Here is a 21,046-nt window from a genome sequence, read left to right on the forward strand (position 1 = left end):
AGGTCTTTGTACTGTCCCCTCATATACTTGTACATAGTAATAAGATCACCCCTAAGCCTTCGTTTTTCCACAGTAAATAACCCCAAGTGTAATAACCTGTCTTGGTATTGCAGACCCCCCAGTCCGCTAATAACCTTGGTCGCTCTTCTCTGCACCCGCTCTAGTTCAGCTATGTCTTTCTTATACACCGGAGACCAGAACTGCACACAGTATTCTAAGTGTGATCGCACTAATGACTTGTATAGAGGTAAAATTATCTTCTCCTCATCAGCATCTATGCCTCTTTTAATGCATCCCATTATTTTATTTGCCTTTGCAGCAGCTGCCGGACACTGGCCACTAAACGTGAGCTTGTCGTCCACCAATACACGCAGGGTTACCCTGCAGAGTTTAGTGTCATCTGCAAATATTGAAATACTACTCTGTATGCCCCCTATAAGGTCATTAATAAATATGTTAAAAAGAAGCGGGCCCAATACTGACCCCTGTGGTACCCCACTGTTAACTGAGAGCCTGTCTGAGTGTTTTCCATTAATAACCACCCTTTGTTTTCTATCACTGAGCCAGTTCTTAACCCACATACATATTCACTGCTCAAAAAAATAAAGGGAACACTTAAACCACAGAATATAACTCCAAGTAAATCAAACTTCTGTGAAATGAAACTGTCCACTTAGGAAGCAACACTGATTGACAATCAATTTCACATGCTGTTGTGCAAATGGAATAGACAATAGATGGAAATTATTGGCAATTATCAAGACACCCTCAATAAAGGAGTGGTTCTGCAGGTGGGGACCACAGACCACATCTCAGTACCAATGCTTTCTGGCTGATATTTTGGTCACTTTTGAATGTTGGTTGTGCTTTCACACTCATGGTAGCTTGAGACGGACTCTACAACCCACAGAAGTTGCTCAGGTAGTGCAGCTCATCCAGGATAGCACATCAATGCGAACTGTGGCAAGAAGGTTTGCTGTGTCTGTCAGCGTAGTGTCCAGAGGCTAGAGGCGCTACCAGGAGACAGGCCAGTACACCAGGAGATGTGGAGGGGGCCGTAGGAGGGCAACAACCCAACAGCAGGACCGCTACCTCCGCCTTTGTGCAAGGAGGAACAGGAGGAGCACTGCCAGAGCCTTGCAAAATGACCTCCAGCAGGCCACAAATGTGCATGTGTCTGCACAAATGGTTAGGAACCGACTCCATGAGGGTGGTATGAGGGCCCGACGTCCACAGATGGGGGTTGTGCTCATAGCCCAACACTGTGCAGGACGCTTGGCATTTGCCACAGAACCCCAGGATTGGCAAAGTCGCGACTGGTGCCCTGTACTCTTCACAGATGAAAGCAGGTTCACACTGAGCACATGTGACAGACGTGACAGTCTAGAGACGCCGTGGAGAGCGATCTGCTGCCTGCAACATCCTTCAGCATGACCAGTTTGGTAGTGGGTCAGTAATGGTGTGGGGTGGCATTTCTTTGGAGGGCTGCACAGCCCTCCATGTTCTCGCCAGGGGTAGCCTGACTGCCATTACGTACCGAGATGAGATCCTCAGACCCCTTGTGAGACCATATGCTGGTGCGGTTGGCCCTGGGTTCCTCCTAATGCAGGACAATGCCAGACCTCATGTGGCTGGAGTGTGTCAGCAGTTCCTGCAAGATGAAGGCATTGAAGCTATGGACTGGCCCGCCCGTTCCCCAGACCTGAATCCGATTGAGCACATCTGGGACATCATGTCTCGCTCCATCCACCAACGTCACGTTGTACCACAGACTGTCCAGGAGTTGGCGGATGCTTTAGTCCAGGTCTGGGAGGAGATCCCACAGGAGACCATCCGCAGCCTCATCAGGAGCATGCCCAGGCGTTGTAGGGAGGTCATACAGGCACGTGGAGGCCACACACAATACTGAGCCTCATTGTGACTTGTTTTAAGGACATTACATCAAAGTTGGATCAGCCTGTAGTGTGTTTTTCCACTATAATTTTGGGAGTGACTCCAAATCCAGGCCTCCATTGGTTAATAAATTTGATTTCCATTGATGATTTTTGTGTGATTTTGTTGTCAGCACATTCAACTTTGTACAGAACAAAGTATTCAATGAGAATATTTCATTCATTCAGATCTAGGATGTGTTATTTGAGTGTTCCCTTTATTTTTTTAAGTATTTTCCCCTATCCCCATTGTTCTCATTTTATGTATCAACCTTTTGTGTGGAACCGTATCAAAAGCTTTTGAAAAGTCCATATACACAACATCCACTGCATTTCCTTGGTCCAGTCCAGAACTTGTCTCCTCATAAAAACTGATCAGATTAGTTTGACAGGAACGGTCCCTCGTAAACCCATGTTGATATTGGGTCATGAGGTTATTCTTCTTCAGATACTCTATTATAGCATCTCTTTTGAAACCCTCCAGGATTTTACCCACAGTAGAGGTTAAGCTTACCGGCCTATAATTTCCAAGTTCAGTTTTTGTCCCCTTTTTGAATATTGGCACCACATTTGCTATATGCCTGTCCTGTGGTACAGACCCTGTTATTATGGAATCTTTAAAGATTAAAAATAATGTTCTATCTATGACGTTCCTTAATTCCTGCAGTAATCGCGGGTGTATCCCATCCGGGCCCGGGGATTTGTCAACTTTAGTGATTTTTAGACGCCGCCGTACTTCCTGCTGGGTTAAGCAAGTGACATTTACTGGAGAATTTTTGTTATCACTAATCATGTTTTCTATCATGCGATTTTCTTGTGTAAATACTGTTGAAAAAAAATCATTTAGCATATTGGCTTTTTCCTCATCCTCATCCTCATCCACCATTTCACCCAGACTATTTTTAAGGGGGCCAACACTATCATTTTTTAGTTTTTTACTATTTATGTAGTTAAAGAATATTTTGGGGTTATTTTTACTTTCTCTGGCAATGAGTCTCTCTGTCTCAGTCTTTGCTGCTTTGATTTGGTTTTTACAAAATGTATTTAATTTTCTTTATTTATTTAATGCCTCATCACTACCTACTTGTTTTAGTTCTCTAAATGCTTTCTTTTTGTCACTTATTGCGCCCCTTACAGCTCTATTTAGCCATAGTGGTTTCCTCCTATTTCTAGCATGTTTATTCCCATAGGGTATATATTGTGCACAGGTCCTATTCAGGATGCTAATAAATGTCTCCCATTTGCTTTGTGTAGCTTTATGTCTCAGGATATCGTCCCAGTTTATTGCACTAAGATCATCTCTCAACCGTTGGAAATTTGCCTTCCTGAAGTTTAGTGTCCTTGTAACCCCTCTACTACACATCTTATTAAAGGATACATGAAAACGTATTATTTCATGATCACTATTACCCAAGTGCTCCGCAATTCGTATATTTGATATGCAGTCTGGCCTGTTGGTTAATATTATTTCTAGCAGTGCCCCCCTTCTTGTTGGGTCCTGAACCAGTTGTGGAAGGTAATTGTCTCTCATAGTTGTCAAAAACCTATTACCTTTGCTTGAACTACAGGTTTCTGTTCCCCAATGTATTTCAGGGTAGTTGAAGTCTCCCATAATAATGACTTCTCCTTGAGTCGCTGCTTCATCTATTTGCTTTATGAGGATTTTCTCCGCTGCTTCCATTATTTTTGTAGACTTCTAACAAACACCTATCAGTAATTTATTATTTTTTCCCCCTCCCCTTATCTCCACCCACAGGGACTCTACATTTTCATTAGATTCACATATATTCTCATTCAAGATGGGTTTTAAGGATGATTTTACATATAAACAACCCCCCCTCGCTTGTTTGTACGGTCATTTCTTAACAGACTATAGCCCTGTAAATGAACTGCCCAGTCATGGCTCTCGTCCAGCCACGTCTCAGATATCCCTACCATGTCATAATTATTTTCCAACAAAATTAATTCTAATTCCTCCATTTTGTTACTGAGGCTTCTGGCATTACCTCTAACTTTGTCATTTGTGCCAATGTGCACCATGACCGCTGGGTCCTCACCAGCCCTTCCCAGGAATCTGTCAACCCGATCAGCGATGTGCCGGACTCGAGCGCCAGGTAGGCTGCACACTGTTCGACGATCCCTGTCTTTGTTACAGATTGCCCTATCTATTCCCCTAATAATTGAGTCCCCCACTACCAGCACCTGCCTGGCCTGCCCTGCTCTCCTGTTTCCCCACTTACTGGAGCTGACGCTCCTCCGGCTTTCAGAAGACATGCCTTGCTGCAGCAGTGCTACCCCTATACCGACACCCCCCTCATCTGCCAACTTTGCAAACTTATTGGGGTGTGCCAGATCAGGACTAGCCTCCCTGACACTCTTCCCTCTACCCCCCCCTTCTAACTGTCACCCAGCTGAACCTATTCTTTTCCAGTTTCCTCTCTTGGAAAGGTAGCGCCTCTTGGCAGCGAGACAGCTAGCAATAAAAATTTGCTAGCAAGCTATATAAACAAGGGCTAAAGCACTTTGCTCCTTGCGTAGGAAATGGCCACTTTTGATAGACTGCAGAGGTGGCCGGTAGCCTAGGCAAGGAGCTGTAAAATACAGAAGTAAAGAACCCTCGTGCTTGAGAATGGAGGGGATCTTTAACAAGCTGCAGAGTTGTTTTTATCCATTGACATTGGTGTGAGAATGGCGTTCCTTGGGTTTTGCTTCTGCAAACTCCGTTCATACCAAGTCATACTTTGGCTTTCATCATTCACTGGTAATGACTTTGCCATGAAATGCAGTCTTGGGGAACCACAAAAGTCACTCGACCAAGTTATACGGTAGTTTCAAAGTTGTATATGCTTTGTTGAGCCCCGGTCTCGGCGGTCCATCCTCCGGTGACCAGGACTGCGGTCGATCGTAGTCGATTTGTCATTTTACTCGATCAACGTCTTGTATGATGATTCCTTCTGTTCCCCATGTAGACATGACACCGCAATACTCAGTATTCCTCCATCTTCCCCAGGGAATAATGCAGGGTTCCTAATTTAGGTGACCTGACCAATAATCTTTGCCTTGAGCGTGAATTTTATGGAACATAGACACGTCTCTGAGTGGTTGCATACTTCCAAGGAAAATGTTAAAATCCAGGCAGGTTTCCATCTTCCAGAAGTTGTGGATTGCGCTTTCCAGTGGTTTCTGTAGGAATAACCTTCAAGGCTTCTTTTAAATGCCAAGCGAGCCTGTCCTGAGATTTCTCCGAGCGTCCCCCTTTGACCTCTGCAGAGGTCCTGAATATAAAATGACTTCAGCGAGTGACTGCAGAACAGATAATAAGAGAGTACAAAGACGAGAGGCGCATGATGGAGGCAACCTAATGGGGACCCTCAGCTGCTCTTCACTAAACTCCAGGATTTCTAACCTCGGGAACCTACACACTGGTAGCTCCTTCCTTGCTGTCTTGATTAAGCTTCTACCATCGTAATTACCACCCTATTAATTCTCAAATAACCTGGACAAATTGGGTGGCTTTTTTTATTTAGTTTAATGCATGTATTTTATGCTGAAAATTAATTTTGCAATTGGGTTTAATTAAGAATTGTGCACCTCTATACGAGGTGTGCTGTACTGCCTGGTGTTGGCTGTAGAACGAGTTATCTGAGAATCCATCAGTGAGCTCGTTCTGACGGAGAGGTTATAAGGTGGGGGGTTTTTTTGTCTTTTTCTTAACTTTTGTGTGCTGATTTATGACCACATGGAAAGTTGAGCTGAACTTTGATATAGTCATAAATCAGCTGAGAGCAGCTCTGAAAAAGATAGATGAAGGCTTTACACACTTACCAGTTAGACTCAAATACACAGAGGGCCAAAATGAAATACTTAGACAAAGCCATGGGCCATCCTTGATATTTTATTAAAAAATGTCTACAATTATGGAAATTTTTCCTGATCATCAAATATAACGATGAACCTTTAAATATGGAACCAAGCTTAAAGGGTTTATTCCACAAACAAAGATCTCAAGAGTTTGATCACATGACCGAAGCATTGGGTTTTTCCTGGCGGGCAAGGGCGTATATAGAAATCACTGGGCCCCATAGCCGAAGTTCTAATTGGGGCCCAAAAAATAAAAGAAAACTTCATATTTGGTGGGATCTCCCAAGTTTGCAACCCTTACCGAATAATTTTCCTCCTATTGAAGCCCCTAGATTGCCCTTTCATTGCCCCAATAAAGTATGATGCTAACAAAAGTGCCCCCCAAACACAGTATGATATCCCCACAGTGAATTCCTCCACACACACAGTATGAAGACCCCTACTGTACCCCCCCTCAACCCACCCCACCGGTAAAGTATGGTGAACCTAACACAGTATGATGCCCCAACTGTGATCCCCACACAGCCCTCCACACAGTATAATGGGCCCTACATAGTCCTCCATACAGTATAATGGGCCCCACATAGTCCTCCTACAGTATAATGGCCCCACATAGTCCTCCATGCAGAATAGTGGGCCCCACATAGTCCTCCATACAGTATAATGGGCCCCACATAGTCCTCCATACAGTATAATGGGCCCCACATAGTCCTCCATACAGTATAATGGGCCCCACAGAGTCCTCCATACAGAATAATGGCCCCACATAGTCCTCCATACAGAATAATGGCCCCACATAGTCCTCCATACAGTATAATGGCCCCACATAGTCCTCCATACAGTATAATGGGCCCACATAGTCCTCCATACAGTATAATGGGCCCACATAGTCCTCCATACAGTATAATGGGCCCACATAGTCCTCCATACAGTATAATGGGCCCACATAGTCCTCCATACAGTATAATGGGCCACACATAGTCCTCCTACAGTATAATGGCCCCACATAGTCCTCCATGCAGAATAGTGGGCCCCACATAGTCCTCCATACAGTATAATGGGCCCCACATAGTCCTCCATACAGTATAATGGGCCCCACATAGTCCTTCTTACACAATAATGGCCCCACATAGTCCTCCATACGGAATAATGGCCCCACATAGTCCTCCATACGGAATAATGGGCTCCACATTGTCCTCCATACAGAATAATGGACCCCATATAGTCCTCCATACAGTATAAGGGCCCCACATAGTCCTCCATACAGTATAATGGGCCCCACATAGTCCTCCATACAGAATAATGGGCCCCACATAGGCCTCCATGCAGAATAATGGGCCCCACATAGTCCTCCATGCAGAATAATGGGCCCCATATAGTCCTCCATACGGAATAATGGACCCCATATAGTCCTCCATACAGTATAATGGGCCCCACATAGTCCTCCATACAGAATAATGGGTTCCACATAGTCCTCCATATGGAATAATGGGCCCACATAGTCCTCCATGCAGAATAATGGGCCCCACATAGTCCTCCATACAGTATAATGGGCCCCACATAGTCCTCCATACAGTATAATGGGCCCCACATAGTCCTCCATACAGTATAATGGGCCCCACATAGTCCTCCATACAGTATAATGGGCACCACATAGTCCTCCATACAGAATAATGGGTTCCACATATTCCTCCATATGGAATAATGGCCCCACATAGTACTCCATACAGAATAATGGGCCCCACATAGTCCTCCATGCGGAATAATGGGCCCCATATAGTCGTCCATACAGTATAATGGGCCCCACATAGTCCTCCATACAGTATAATGGGCCCCACATAGTCCTCCATACGGAATAATGGGCTCCACATAGTCCTCCATACGGAATAATGGACCCCATATAGTCCTCCATACAGTATAATGGCCCCACATAGTCCTCCATACAGTATAATGGCCCCACATAGTCCTCCATACAGTATAATGGCCCCACATAGTCCTCCATACAGTATAATGGCCCCACATAGTCCTCCATACAGTATAATGGCCCCACATAGTCCTCCATACAGTATAAGGGCCCCACATAGTCCTCCATACAGAATAATGGGCCCCACATAGTCCTCCATACAGTATAATGGCCCCACATAGTCCTCCATACAGAATAATGGGCCCCACATAGTCCTCCATACGAAATAATGGACCCCACATAGTCCTCCATACAGTATAATGGCCCCACATAGTCCTCCATACAGTATAATGGCCCCACATAGTCCTCCATACAGTATAATGGCCCCACATAGTCCTCCATACAGTATAATGGCCCCACATAGTCCTCCATACAGTATAAGGGCCCCACATAGTCCTCCATACAGAATAATGGGCCCCACATAGTCCTCCATACAGTATAATGGCCCCACATAGTCCTCCATACAGAATAATGGGCCCCACATAGGCCTCCTTACAGAATAATGGGCCCCACATAGTCCTCCATACAGTATAATGGGCCCCACATAGGCCTCCATACAGAATAATGGGCCCCACATAGTCCTCCATACAGTATAATGGGCCCCACATAGTCCTCCATACAGTATAATGGGCCCCACATAGTCCTCCATACAGTATAATGGGCCCCACATAGTCCTCTATACAGTATAATGGCCCCACATAGTCCTCCATACAGAATAATGGGCCCCACATAGTCCTCCATACAGAATAATGGCCCCACATAGTCCTCCAAACAGTATAATGGCCCCACATAGTCCTCCATACAGTATAATGGCCCCACATAGTCCTCCATACAGTATAATGGGCCCACATAGTCCTCCATACAGTATAATGGGCCCACATAGTCCCCCATACAGTATAATGGGCCCACATAGTCCTCCATACAGTATAATGGGCCCACATAGCCCTCCATACAGTATAATGGGCCACACATAGTCCTCCTACAGTATAATGGCCCCACATAGTCCTCCATGCAGAATAGTGGGCCCCACATAGTCCTCCATACAGAATAATGGGCCCCACATAGTCCTCCATACAGTATAATGGCCCCACATAGTCCTCCATACGGTATAATGGGCCCCACATAGTCCTCCATACGGTATAATGGGCCCCATATAGTCCTGCATACAGTATAATGGCCCCACATAGTCCTCCATACGGAATAATGGACCCCATGTAGTCCTCCATACGGTATAATGGACCCCATATAGTCCTGCATACATTAGAAGGACCCCCAAGATTCTAATTGTGCAAAATGTTAAATGAAACCTAATTTGTAAAAATAATTTAGTGCCTAAAATATATACATTTAAATGAAAAAGAAAGTCCGGTCCCCAAAGGTGTCCATATTCTTTAAAGGGGTTGTTCCCTTTCAGAACACTTTTTCATATTCCACAATAACCATAAAAAAGATAAATCGAGTATTATTCATCCTTCCTGGGTCCAGCACTAGGCTCTGAACCTCAGACCTGGTCTCTGTTGTTTGACCGGAGCGATGACCGTACGCTGACAGCACTGCAGCCAGTCAGTCGCTCTGTCCATGTAGATGTTATGAGCTGGTCAGCTCACTAATTGGCTGCAGCGCTGTCGATTTGATGTCCGCGCTGCACACCATCAACAGAGACCATGGCAGTTGCGGAGAGCAGGCACTGGACCCGGGTAAAGTAATACTCAGTTTGGTCTTTTTGTAGATCTTTTTGTTGTTGTTGTTGGCTTTTGATGCAGATTTGAAATAGCGTGGTTTTTTTTTTCATGCTTTAAGTGTGGAGACGCTGGGAATCTGCAGTCAGACCGCGTTCACATGTAGTGAAGATAAATGCTTCTTTTTTTTTTTTCTGCTACTTTGAATCCGCATGTTTTCTGCTGGTGTCCACACCAGTATCCGCAATAACAGCCTTCTCTGATTCTTGGGGTTTCTGCTACGTCTTCTTGATATGTTTTCCCCTTTATTTTCTGCGTTTTTGGTGCAGATTTGAAGCTGAATTTTCTAATGCTTTTTTTATTATTTATTCTTTCATTTAATAAAGTGCAAAAACGCTTGGATTCTGCACTTAGAAACACAATTTTTTTTTCTTGTGTATTTTTAGGCTCCTCCTAGAAGGTTATAAAAAAAAAAAAGTGCTCAAAAAAACGCAGTTCTGGAGCGTCTTTAGACTCTGAATAGCCGTCAGTTTTCATGAAATCGCAGCAGATTTTCTGCACAAAAAAAACGTAGTATTCCTCAACATATACTTCCCACATGTCTTTAGGCTTCCATGCATCCAACTGGGCCAACATCCAACGTCGTGAAGCTTTCTGATCTGGCCTTGGACTAGTCCACAATTTTGCATTACTTGGGTCTGGATCAGGCATAAAAAAGAAGCTGACCTTACCAACTTATGTATACTGAGATATACATCATATAATTCTTTCCAAATCTGATGAATACACAGAAGACCGAATTGATTCAGCAAGCACAAAACTTTATTAGTATAAAATATGCAAATGCATAGCAGCTAAAAAGCACCTCCGTACTGTGAGGGACCAAAGTTTGCATACGGGTGTAAGAGTGTATGTGTACCTATTACAAGTATACCACACCTACACAATAGTGCTGCAATGTAACCAATAAGTTGTATGTTAAACCATAGTAATACAGATACAGTGATCAAAAATAAATAATAAAAAAAAAAATGGTAACATACCGCAGAACCACTATTGTGCAGGCACCAGAATTATGCACGGTCCCTCATTCCCCTACGCACGTTTCGTCAGTTGATCACGTGACCTCCACATTGGACGATCCCTACTTATTGACAATCAGTCCCCTCCCTACCACCCCTAAAACTGTAAAGTGCTGCGGAATATGTTGGAGCTATAAAAATAAAAATTATTATTATATTATTAGAAGATAATAAAACGCCGTCCAGCAATCAGCTGTGACCTGTGAGGAAACCTGTCGGTCAGTGTACAATATCTCTGCAGCGCCTCTTCAGGGGAAATGAAGTATTGCACAGTGTCCACAGTGTGTGTGTGTGATGCCGGACAGGTCATCTGGAGAGAGGATCTTTGGAATTGCTCTGCCCTCTCTGACCAGGAGATGAGGACCTTCTCCTGTAAATCCAGAATTACTTTATGGGTTATTCCCCAAAACATCTAGTTACTCCTTATCCGTAGGGCAGGGGAGAACTTACTGATCACTGGGGTCCGACAGATCACCTCCGCTCCTCCAGCGCACCCCCCATTCTCGGGCTTCTCTGGATTGCTGGGGCTCCCAGCGATCGGCATGTTATCCCCTATCCTATGGGATAACTTGATTTTTTGGAGAATAACCCTTTAATAGGATATTTGGAAATGGGTTTCCTAAACTGGACAACTCGTTCTAGTGACTGCTTGTCCAGTCTCTTTCCTGGACTGTGGATATTATTATTTCTCGCACACGTCATCGGTGGCGTTAATGTATATACTGCATCCACAGACTCCCACCAGAGCTCACGTATCACGGTGTACATGACTGCAGCCCTCCGAGAAGAGAAATGCAGCCATTTGGGATTTATTGTGTCCATAAAAGACGTCACTTAGAGCCATGAACTCCTCCTTTGCAAGGTTGGCAATAAATAATGTCCTGCGTCTGCTTTTTACAATCCCCTCAAAGCTTGTTTTATCCATATAGTGACCATTGTCAATATTGTATATTGTCTTTTTTTTTTCTGGGCCCCTATAAAAACTTTGTAGGATTATGTATATGTAGAGGTGTAAAAAGACGTAGCTATAGGGTGAGCAGGGGGACTTTCTTACTTGTCTTTTTGGCTCCACATATCCATGAGATGAGCAGCACAAGATGTCAAATATTGGGGGGGAAAAATAATTTGTAGTACTCTGTCGGGAGATGTTTATGCTATAGGTGTCTATGTGGCCACCCAGTGGTTATGTGCATTGCACCCATAATGTGTTACATTTTTATTGTACTTCTTACCTAAATTCGAGCAATAGTGCTGGTGGTACAACTTATGGGTCCAAGTGGGGTCCCCGGCACATAGGAAGACCCCATTATAATAAATGGAACCTAATAGGTTGGAGTCGTGGTACAGATTTTGCATTAAGGCCATGAAATGTGAAAGTCAGAGTTAGCATTTTTTTTTTTCAGCTGCTGTAAAGTCTTGTTCTCATTCATGACTGTAAAGGCTGTATGTCTTTTTTTTTTCACAGGCAAGGCTCTGACTTTCCTGCTGCTGCAGCCCCCCAGCCCCAAGCTCCCTCCTCACAGCACCATCCGCCGGACGGCTATTGATCTGATCGGACGAGGCTTTACCGTCTGGGAACCGTACATGGACGTTTCTGCCGTTTTAATGGGTCTTCTGGAGCTCTGCGCAGACGCCGAAAAGCAGCTCGCCAAGTAGGTTCTCCATTGCATGGTCATTGCATAAAAATCACTTTCTCGCTGGCATCCGTGGGGAGGGGGTGTCCAGCATTTGATGGATTACTGGGTTTTGGGAAGTAAAAGATGGGGTGTGTCATTTTAACCCCTTTAACGGCCCAGTGCCCAGGTCCTTAATAAGCAGATAACATAAGGGGATAACAGTAGAGAATAGGGTGTTAAGGGGCGCACTTATATAGTACTGGACAAGTGGTCCGATCTAGCAGTATGTCTGTAAGCCGTCAATGTGCACTACACGTATCAGTGTGGCCGGCACCCTAAGCAAACCCCAAGCACCTCAAGAAGGATGCAGGATGCAGTCAACTTTTATAATGGAGGCCAGCTGCGTCCTACATGTATTGGTAAGTATAGCCGCTCTTTTTTTCTGAGATGTGTTTGGATCTGGTGTCCTTTTTAGTGAATTTTGAAGGTGATTTCATCATCTTAATTTTTTTTTTTTAATGGTTTGGCTCTTTAAATATTTTTTTTTCATAATTTTTTGTAATATTTTCTTTATATATTACATTAATATTGTTTATTTTTACATTTTTATGTTTAAAAAAAATGTTTTAAATATTTTATTTACAAAGCTTATGAATTTTTTTTTTCTTTTAAATATGACAAACTTATGCCATTATGAAAATATATATATATTTTTATTTTCTGACTGTAAAACTGTATAAGAATATGCATAAATTTAATTCTCCCTTTAAAAAACTATATGTATGTTTGTGTGTATATATATGTATGTGTGTGTGCAGTGTATATATATGTGTGTATATATATATATAATGTGTATGTGTGCGTGTGTATATATATATATACACTGTATGTGTGTGTGTGTGTATATATATATATATATATATATATATATATACTGTATATATGTATGTGTGGGTATATAGATATACTGTATATATGTATGTGTGTGTGTGTATATATATACTGTATATATGTGTGTGTGTGTGTATGTATATATATATATATATATATACACAGTACAGACTAAAAGTTTGGACACACCTTCTCATTTAAAGATTTTTCAGTATTTTCATGACTATGAAAATTGTACATTCACACTGAAGGCATCAAAACTATGAATTAACACATGTGGCATTATATACTTAACAAAAAAGTGAAACAACTGAAAATATGTCTTATATTCTAGGTTCTTCAAAGTAGCCATCTTTTGCTTTGATGACTGCTTTGCACACTCTTGGCATTCTCTTGATGAGCTTCAAGAGGTAGTCACTGGAAATGGTTTTCACTTCACAGGTGTGCCCTGTCAGGTTTAATAAGTGGGATTTTTTGCCTAATAAATGGGGTTGGGACCATCAGTTGTGTTGTGCAGAAGTCTGGTAGATACACAGCTGATAGTCCTACTGAATAGTCTGTTAGAATTTGTATTATGGAAAGAAAAAAGCAGCTAAGTAAAGAAAAACGAGAGGCCATCATTACTTTAAGAAATGAAGGTCAGTCAGTGCGAAAAATTGGGAAAACATTGAAAGTGTCCCCAAGTGCAGTTGCAAAAACCATCAAGTGCTACAAAGAAACTGGCTCACATGAGGACCGCCCCAGAAAATGAAGACCAAGAGTCACCTCTGCTTCTGAGGATAAGTTTATCCGAGTCACCAGCCTCAAAAATCGCAGGTTAACAGCAGCTCAGATTAGAGACCAGGTCAATGCCACACAGAGTTCTAGCAGCAGACACATCTCTACAACAACTGTTAAGAGGAGACTTTGTGCAGCAGGCCTTCATGGTAAAATAGCTGCTAGGAAACCACTGCTAAGGACAGACAACAAGCAGAAGAGACTTGTTTGGGCTAAAGAACACAAGGAATGGACATTAGACCAGTGGAAATCTGTGCTTTGGTCTGATGAGTCCAAATTTGAGATCTTTGGTTCCAACCACCGTGTCTTTGTGCGACGCAGAAAAGGTGAACGGATGGACTCTACATGCCTGGTTCCCACCGTGAAGCATGGAGGAGGAGGTGTGATGGTGTGGGGGTGCTTTGCTGGTGACACTGTTGGGGATTTATTCAAAATTGAAGGCATACTGAACCAGCATGGCTACCAAAGCATCTTGCAGCGGCATGCTATTCCATCCGGTTTGCGTTTACTTGGACCATCATTTATTTTTCAACAGGACAATGACCCCAAACACAGCTCCAGGCTGTGTAAGGGCTATTTGACCAAGAGGAAGAGTGATGGGGTGCTACGCCAGATGACCTGGCCTCCACAGTCACCAGACCTGAACCCAATCTAGATGGTTTGGGGTGAGCTGGACCGCAGAGTGAAGGCAAAAGGGCCAACAAGTGCTAAGCATCTCTGGGAACTCCTTCAAGATTGTTGGAAGACCATTTCCGGTGACTACCTCTTGAAGCTCAAGAGAATGCCAAGAGTGTGCAAAGCAGTCATCAAAGCAAAAGGTGGCTACTTTGAAGAACCTAGAATATAAGACATATTTTCAGTTGTTTCACACTTTTTTGTTAAGTATATAATTCCACATGTGTTAATTCATAGTTTTGATGCCTTCAGTGTGAATGTACAATTTTCATAGTCATGAAAATACTGAAAAATCTTTAAATGAGAAGGTGTGTCCAAACTTTTGGTCTGTACTGTATATAGTCAGTTTAGATAGATATACAGTGCATTGTGAAGGTATTTGGCCCCCTTGAACTTATCTACCTTTTGCCACATTTCTGGCATCAAACATAAAGATATAAAATTCAAATTTTTGGGGGAAGAATCAACAACAAGTGGGACACAATCGTGAAGTGGAACGAAATTTATTGGATATTTTAAGTGGGGCATGCAATATTATTCGGCCCCCTTGAGTTAATACTTTGTAGCGCCATCTTTTGCTGCGATTACAGCTGCAAGTCGCTTGGAGTATGTCTCTATCAGTTTTGCACATCGAGAGGCAGAAATTCTTGCCCATTCTTCCTTGCAAAACAGCTCGAGCTCATTGAGTTTGGATGGAGGGCGTTTGTGATCAGCAGTTTTCAGCTCTTTCCACAGATTCTCGATTGGATTCAGGTCTGGACTTTGACTTGGCCATTCTAACACCTGGATACGTTTATTTTTGAGCCATTCCATTGTAGATTTTGCTTTATGTTTGGGATCATTGTCTTGTTGGAAGATAAATCTCCGTCCCAGTCTCAGGTCTTTTGCAGACTCCAACAGTTTTTCTTCCAGAATGGTCCTGTATTTGGCTCTGTCCATCTTCCCATCAAATTTAACCATCTTCCCTGTCCCTGCTGAAGAAAAGCTGGCCCAAACCATGATGCTGCCACCACCATGTTTGACAGTGAGGATGGTGTTTTGAGGGTGATGAGCTGTGTTGCTTTTACGCCAAACATATCGTTTTGCATTGTGACCAAAAAGTTAGATTTTGGTTTCATCTGACCAGAGCACCTTATTCCACATGTTTGTGTCTCACAAGGTGGCTTGTGGCAAACTTCAAACGAGACTTTTTATGGATATCTTTGAGAAATGGCTTTCTTCTTGCCACTCTTCCATAAAGGCCAGATTTGTGCAGTGTACGACTGATTGTTGTCCTATGGACAGACTCTCCCACCTCAGCTGTAGATCTCTGCTTTTCATCCAGAGTGATCATGGGCCTTTTGGCTGCATCTCTGATCAGTCTTCTCCTTGTTCGAGATGAAAGTTTAGAGGGACGGCCGGGTCTTGGTAGATTTGCAGTGGTCTGACACTCCTTCCATTTCAATATGATCGCTTGCACACTGCTCCTTGAGATGTTTAAAACTTGGGAAGTCTTTTTGTATCCAAATCCGGCTTTAAACTTTGCCACAACAGTATCTCGGACCTGCCTGGTGTGTTCCTTGGTCTTCATGATGCGCTCTGCACTTGAAACAGAACCCTGAGACTATCACAGAGCAGGAGCATTTATAGGAGACTTGATTACACACAGGTGGATCCTATTTATCATTACCAGTCATTTAGGACAACATTGGATCCTTCAGAGATCCGCACTGAACTTCTGGAGTGAAAGTATAGGGGCCGAATAATATTGCACGCCCCACTGTTAAGTTTGTAATTTGTTAAAAAAGTGTAAAATATCCAATAAATTTCGTTCCACTTCACGATTGTGTCCCACTTGTTGTTGATTCTTCCCAAAAAAATTAGAATTTTATATCTTTATGTTTGAAGCCAGAAATGTGGCAAAAGGTAGAAAGGTTCAAAGGGGCCAAATACTTTCACAAGGCACTGTATATATAATATAGAGTGGGGGAGAGAGAGAGATTACAGATAATATATTACTGTAATATATAAAGAAGAAAAAAAAAAATATATATATATATATATATATATATATATATATATATATATATATAATATACTTTTTTTTTTATTCTTATGTATGGTGTAGGGGATGGCTGGCTGGAAAAACTCTAAAGGCAGCGTGTTCTACTTATGGCATTTCTTCCATGCAGTTTTCCTTAACCGCTTCCCGACCGCCCACTGTAGATAAACGACCGCGCTGCCTGGGCTCTGTGCAGCTAGGACGTTTAAAAACGGTGGGTGGTCTCGCAGCGCTCAGGACCCCCAGGGTCCTGCAATCGCTGCGGGAGCGGTGCAGAGCGTTAGCTCTGACAGGGAACATCATCGGGACCTGATTAGATCAGGTCCCAGTGATGTTAACCCTTTGCTGTCTTCTATATGCCGCGATCTATAGTGATCGCGGCATATAGAAGACAGCAGGAGGAGAGGAGGTCGTCCACTTACCTCTCCGACGACCCCTTGATTGCTTTCAGGACCTGGCGTTGCTATGGCAGCTGGAGGTCACATGACCGCCTCCAGCTCTGCCATATATGGTGTCCTTCCTGTCTGGCTTCAGCCTGTAGCTGATGCCAGACAGGAGACTGTGAAACAGTCAGTGAAGATCTCATATAATGTAATACATGTCTATTACATTACATGAGATCAGGGATCAGAAAAATAAAAATTAATGTCCCATACAGGGACTAAGTAAAAATGTAAAAAAAAGTAAAAAAAAATGTTTTGAAACTGTTAAAAAAAAAATACAAAATAAATGAAAATAAATAAATAAAATATTAAACCGATAAATCCATATATTTATGCAAAAATAAAGAAAGTACACATATTTGGTATTGCCGCGTCCGAAACAACCCGAGCTATAAAACTGTCACACTAATTAACTCCTTATGTGTACACCGTAATAAAAATAAATAAAAAACGGAGCAAAAAACTATGCTTTTTCCTCATATCGCCAAACAAAAAGTGGAAAAAAATGCGATCAAAAAGCAAAATGGAAATAGAAATGGTACCGCTGAAAACGTCATCTTATTCCGCAAAAATCAAGCCGCTATACAGCTCCATCAGCCAAAAAATAAAAAAGTTATACCTCTCAGAATAAAGCAATGCAAAAAAAATATTTTTTCTATAAAATTGTTTTATTGTGTAAAAGCGGCAAAACTTAAAAAAATATACAGTAAGTGTAGTATCGCTGTAAATGTACTGACCCGAAGAATAACGCTGCCTGATCACTTTTACCACACGCAGAACGGCATGAAAAAAACCTCAAAAAACAATTCCTGAATTGTTGGTTTTTGTTAATTTTACCTCCCAAAAAACAGAATAGAAAGCGATCAAAAAATGTCACGTACCCACAAATCGTACCAATAAAAATGTCAACTCGTCCCACAAAAAACAAGCCATCACATGACTCTGTCGGCCGAAATATGGAAAAATTATAGCTCTCAAAATATGGCGATGCAAAAACTAGATTTTGCAAAAAAAAAGCGTCTCTTAGTGTGTGACAGCTGTCAGTCATAAAAACCCGATATAAATCTGGTATCTCTGTAATCGCACCGACCCGAAGAATAAAGTAATCTAATCAGTTATATCACACTAGGCACGGCGTAAAAAATAAATAAAACCAATTCTTCACCTGCTACTGATTTGTTTATTATGTCTCCCAAAGATCGCAGTATAGCTCGGCACACATTTATCCTGCGCTCTGCGCTGAGCACTTACGCCAGAGTTTCCATGTAAATCTCTGAAATATGTGATTCAGCCGGAACCCATGACGGAAGATTCCCTGTAATGAGGCAGATATAGGCCACTGTGGATGCCGTCTGGCCTGTGATCCCATGGTGTCATTTGTTTTAGGCGTACATAAAAGTGCGGTTGGCCACAGTTTTGTGCACTTCTGAAAAAAAGGACACCGCTAAACAGAGGTCAGACAGAGTCCAGAGTAACTCTGCTGCCTCATTACAGTGAATGGATCCCACAAGGGTTTCATCTGAATTCCCAATAAAAGCTTCAACTCAGTCCTCAAAAAAAGCTAGTCTCCACTCAGGTCCATCATCTGTTAAAAATATAAGGGACTTCCAAGTTACTGGTAGCAGAAAGGCTCTGGAAAAGCGAAATGGCCCTTGCCCCCCAAAAGAAATTCAAAAAATTTTGTGCTCCCAAATCCAAATGCCTATTCTACAATAATTTGTTCTCCAATTGTCAAATAGCGCTCCGCCCCCCCCCCAGATCTCGCCGTATGGCTGAGTGGTACGATACAGCCACATATGGGGTATTGCCACTTTTAGAAGAAATTGTGTGACACATTTCGGCACCATTTTTACCCATTGCCCTGTGTGAAAATGTAAAATCTGAGGGTAAAACATTTTTTTGTGGTAAAAATATAATTATGCTTTTTTCACTGCCCAATGGTATAAATTTAAAAATTAAAAAATACTCACTACTTCCCTAGATGAATTCCTTGAGAGGTGTAGTTTACAAAATGGGGTCACTTGTGGGGGTTTCTGCTGTTTCGGCATGTCAGCAACTCTTCAAATGTGACATGGTGTCTGCTGCCTATCCCAGCCAACATAGCGCTCCTTTCTCTTCCGAACCCTGCCGTACACCAAAGCAGTGGTTTTCCCCCACATATGGGGTATCGGTGTACTCAGGAGAAATTGCACAACAAATTTCGTGGTGCAATTTATCCTGTTACCCTTATGATAACGCAAAATTAGGGAAAGGAAAACATTTTTTTGTGGGAAAAATGGGAAAATTTTATTTTTATGGCTCAATATTATAAACTTCTGTGAAGCAGCTGGGGGTGCAAGGTGCTCACCACACATCTAGATAAGTTCCCTAAGGGGTCTAGTTTCCAAAATGGTGTCACTTGTGGGGGGTTTCCACTGTTTAGGCACATCAGGGGCTCCCCAAATGCAACATGGCGTCCGCTAATTATTCAAACAAATTTTACATTCAAAAAGTCAAATGGCGCTCCTTCCCTTTCAAACCCTGCCATGTGCCCAAACAGTAATTTGCCTCCACATATGGGGTATCGGCGTGTTCAGGAGAAATTGCACAACAAATTTCATGGTGCAATTTATCCTATTACCCTTATGATAATGCAAAATTAAGGGATGAAAAACGTTTTTGCGGGAAAAATGTGAAAATTTTATTTTTACAGCTCAATATTATAAACTTCTGTGAAGCACCTTGGGGTTCAAGGTGCTCACCACACATCTAGATATGTTCCCTAAGGGGTCTAGTTTCCAAAATGGTGGCACTTGTGGGGGGTTTCCACTGTTTAGTCACATCAGGAGCTCTCCAAACGCAACATGGTTTCTGCTAATTATTCAGACAAATTTTACTTTCAAAAAGTCTAATGGCGCTCCTTCCTTTCCGAGCCCTGCCGTGCGCCCAAACAGTGGTTTTCCCTCACATATGGGGTATCAGCACGCTCAAGAGAAATTGCACAAAATATTTTGGGGTCTATTTTTTCCTGTTACCCCTGTGAAAATAAAAAAAATTGGGTCTAAAGTAACATTTTTGTGAAAAAAGTTAAATGTTAATTTTTTTTCTTCCACATTCCAAAAATTCCTGTGAAGCACCTGAAGGGTTAATAAAGTTCTTCAATGTGGTTTTGAGCACCTTGAGGGGTGCAGTTTTTAGAATGGTGTCACTTTTGGGTATTTTCTGTCATAAAGACCTCTCAAAGTGACTTCAAATATGATGTGGTCCCTAAAAAAATGTTTTTGTAAATTTTGTTGGAAAAATGAGAAATCGCTGGTCAACTTTTAACCCTTATAGCTCCCTAACAAAAAAAAATTTGGGTTCCAAAATTGTGCTGATGTAAAGTAGACATGTGGGAAATGTTATTTATTAAGTATTTTGTGTGACATATCTCTCTGATTTAAGGGCATGAAAATTCAAAGTTTGAAAATTGCGAAATTTTCAAAATTTTCGCCAAATTTCCGATTTTTTCACAAATAAACGCATGTGATATCAAAGAAATTTTACCACAATCATGAAGTACAATATGTCACGGAAAAACATTCTCAGAATCAGGGGGATCCGTTGAAGCGTTCCAGAGTAATTGCTTCATAAAGTGACAGTGGTCAGAATTGAAAAAATTGGCCCGGTCACGAAGGCAAAAACAGGCTCTGGTACGAAGTGGTTGAAGGGAATCTGTCACCCCCTGGGACTTTTCAGACCGCTAATATTGGCATACAGGTGATAGAAATGTGAATCTATATCTACCTGTATGGCCCATAGTAGTGGTCTGGTCACTGTGTAATAGCAGAAATAATTTAATAAAAAGCTAAGCTTCGCATCCCCCGGGCGCCAAGAAATGCCCGCCTACTAGCCCTATTTCCATACTCTATTTCCTATTTCCTGCACGGGGCCCTGAGACGTGCAGTTCCCGGCCGGATCCTGCGCAGTTTCCCTGTATGGACGGCGCTCTTCTTCCTGCCGTCTGTGTAGTGTTGTGTAGCAGGGAACTTGTGCGCAGGCGCTGGGAAGGCAGAGTGAAGTTCTCTGCTGCACAACACTATATTGACGGCAGGAAGAAGAGCGCCGT

General features: G+C 42.5%; 1 protein-coding gene across 9 annotated transcripts in view; it reads left to right on the forward strand.

Annotated features, from left to right (window-relative positions):
- Window positions 1-21,046, forward strand: part of WDR7 (WD repeat domain 7) — a 414,768-nt gene that overhangs the window by 233,717 nt on the left and 160,005 nt on the right. For all 9 annotated transcript variants that reach the window (XM_073680963.1, XM_073680990.1, XM_073680974.1 and 6 more), the window contains one exon: window positions 11,982-12,168. In XM_073680963.1, coding sequence (XP_073537064.1) covers window positions 11,982-12,168 — 187 coding nt within the window. The remainder of the gene's footprint in view (window positions 1-11,981; window positions 12,169-21,046) is intronic.

This window comes from Phyllobates terribilis, unplaced genomic scaffold (genome assembly GCF_046119375.1).
Source record: "Phyllobates terribilis strain yellow unplaced genomic scaffold, ASM4611937v1 Scaffold_1__5_contigs__length_1240528914, whole genome shotgun sequence".
NCBI classification, from domain to species: domain Eukaryota; kingdom Metazoa; phylum Chordata; class Amphibia; order Anura; family Dendrobatidae; genus Phyllobates; species Phyllobates terribilis.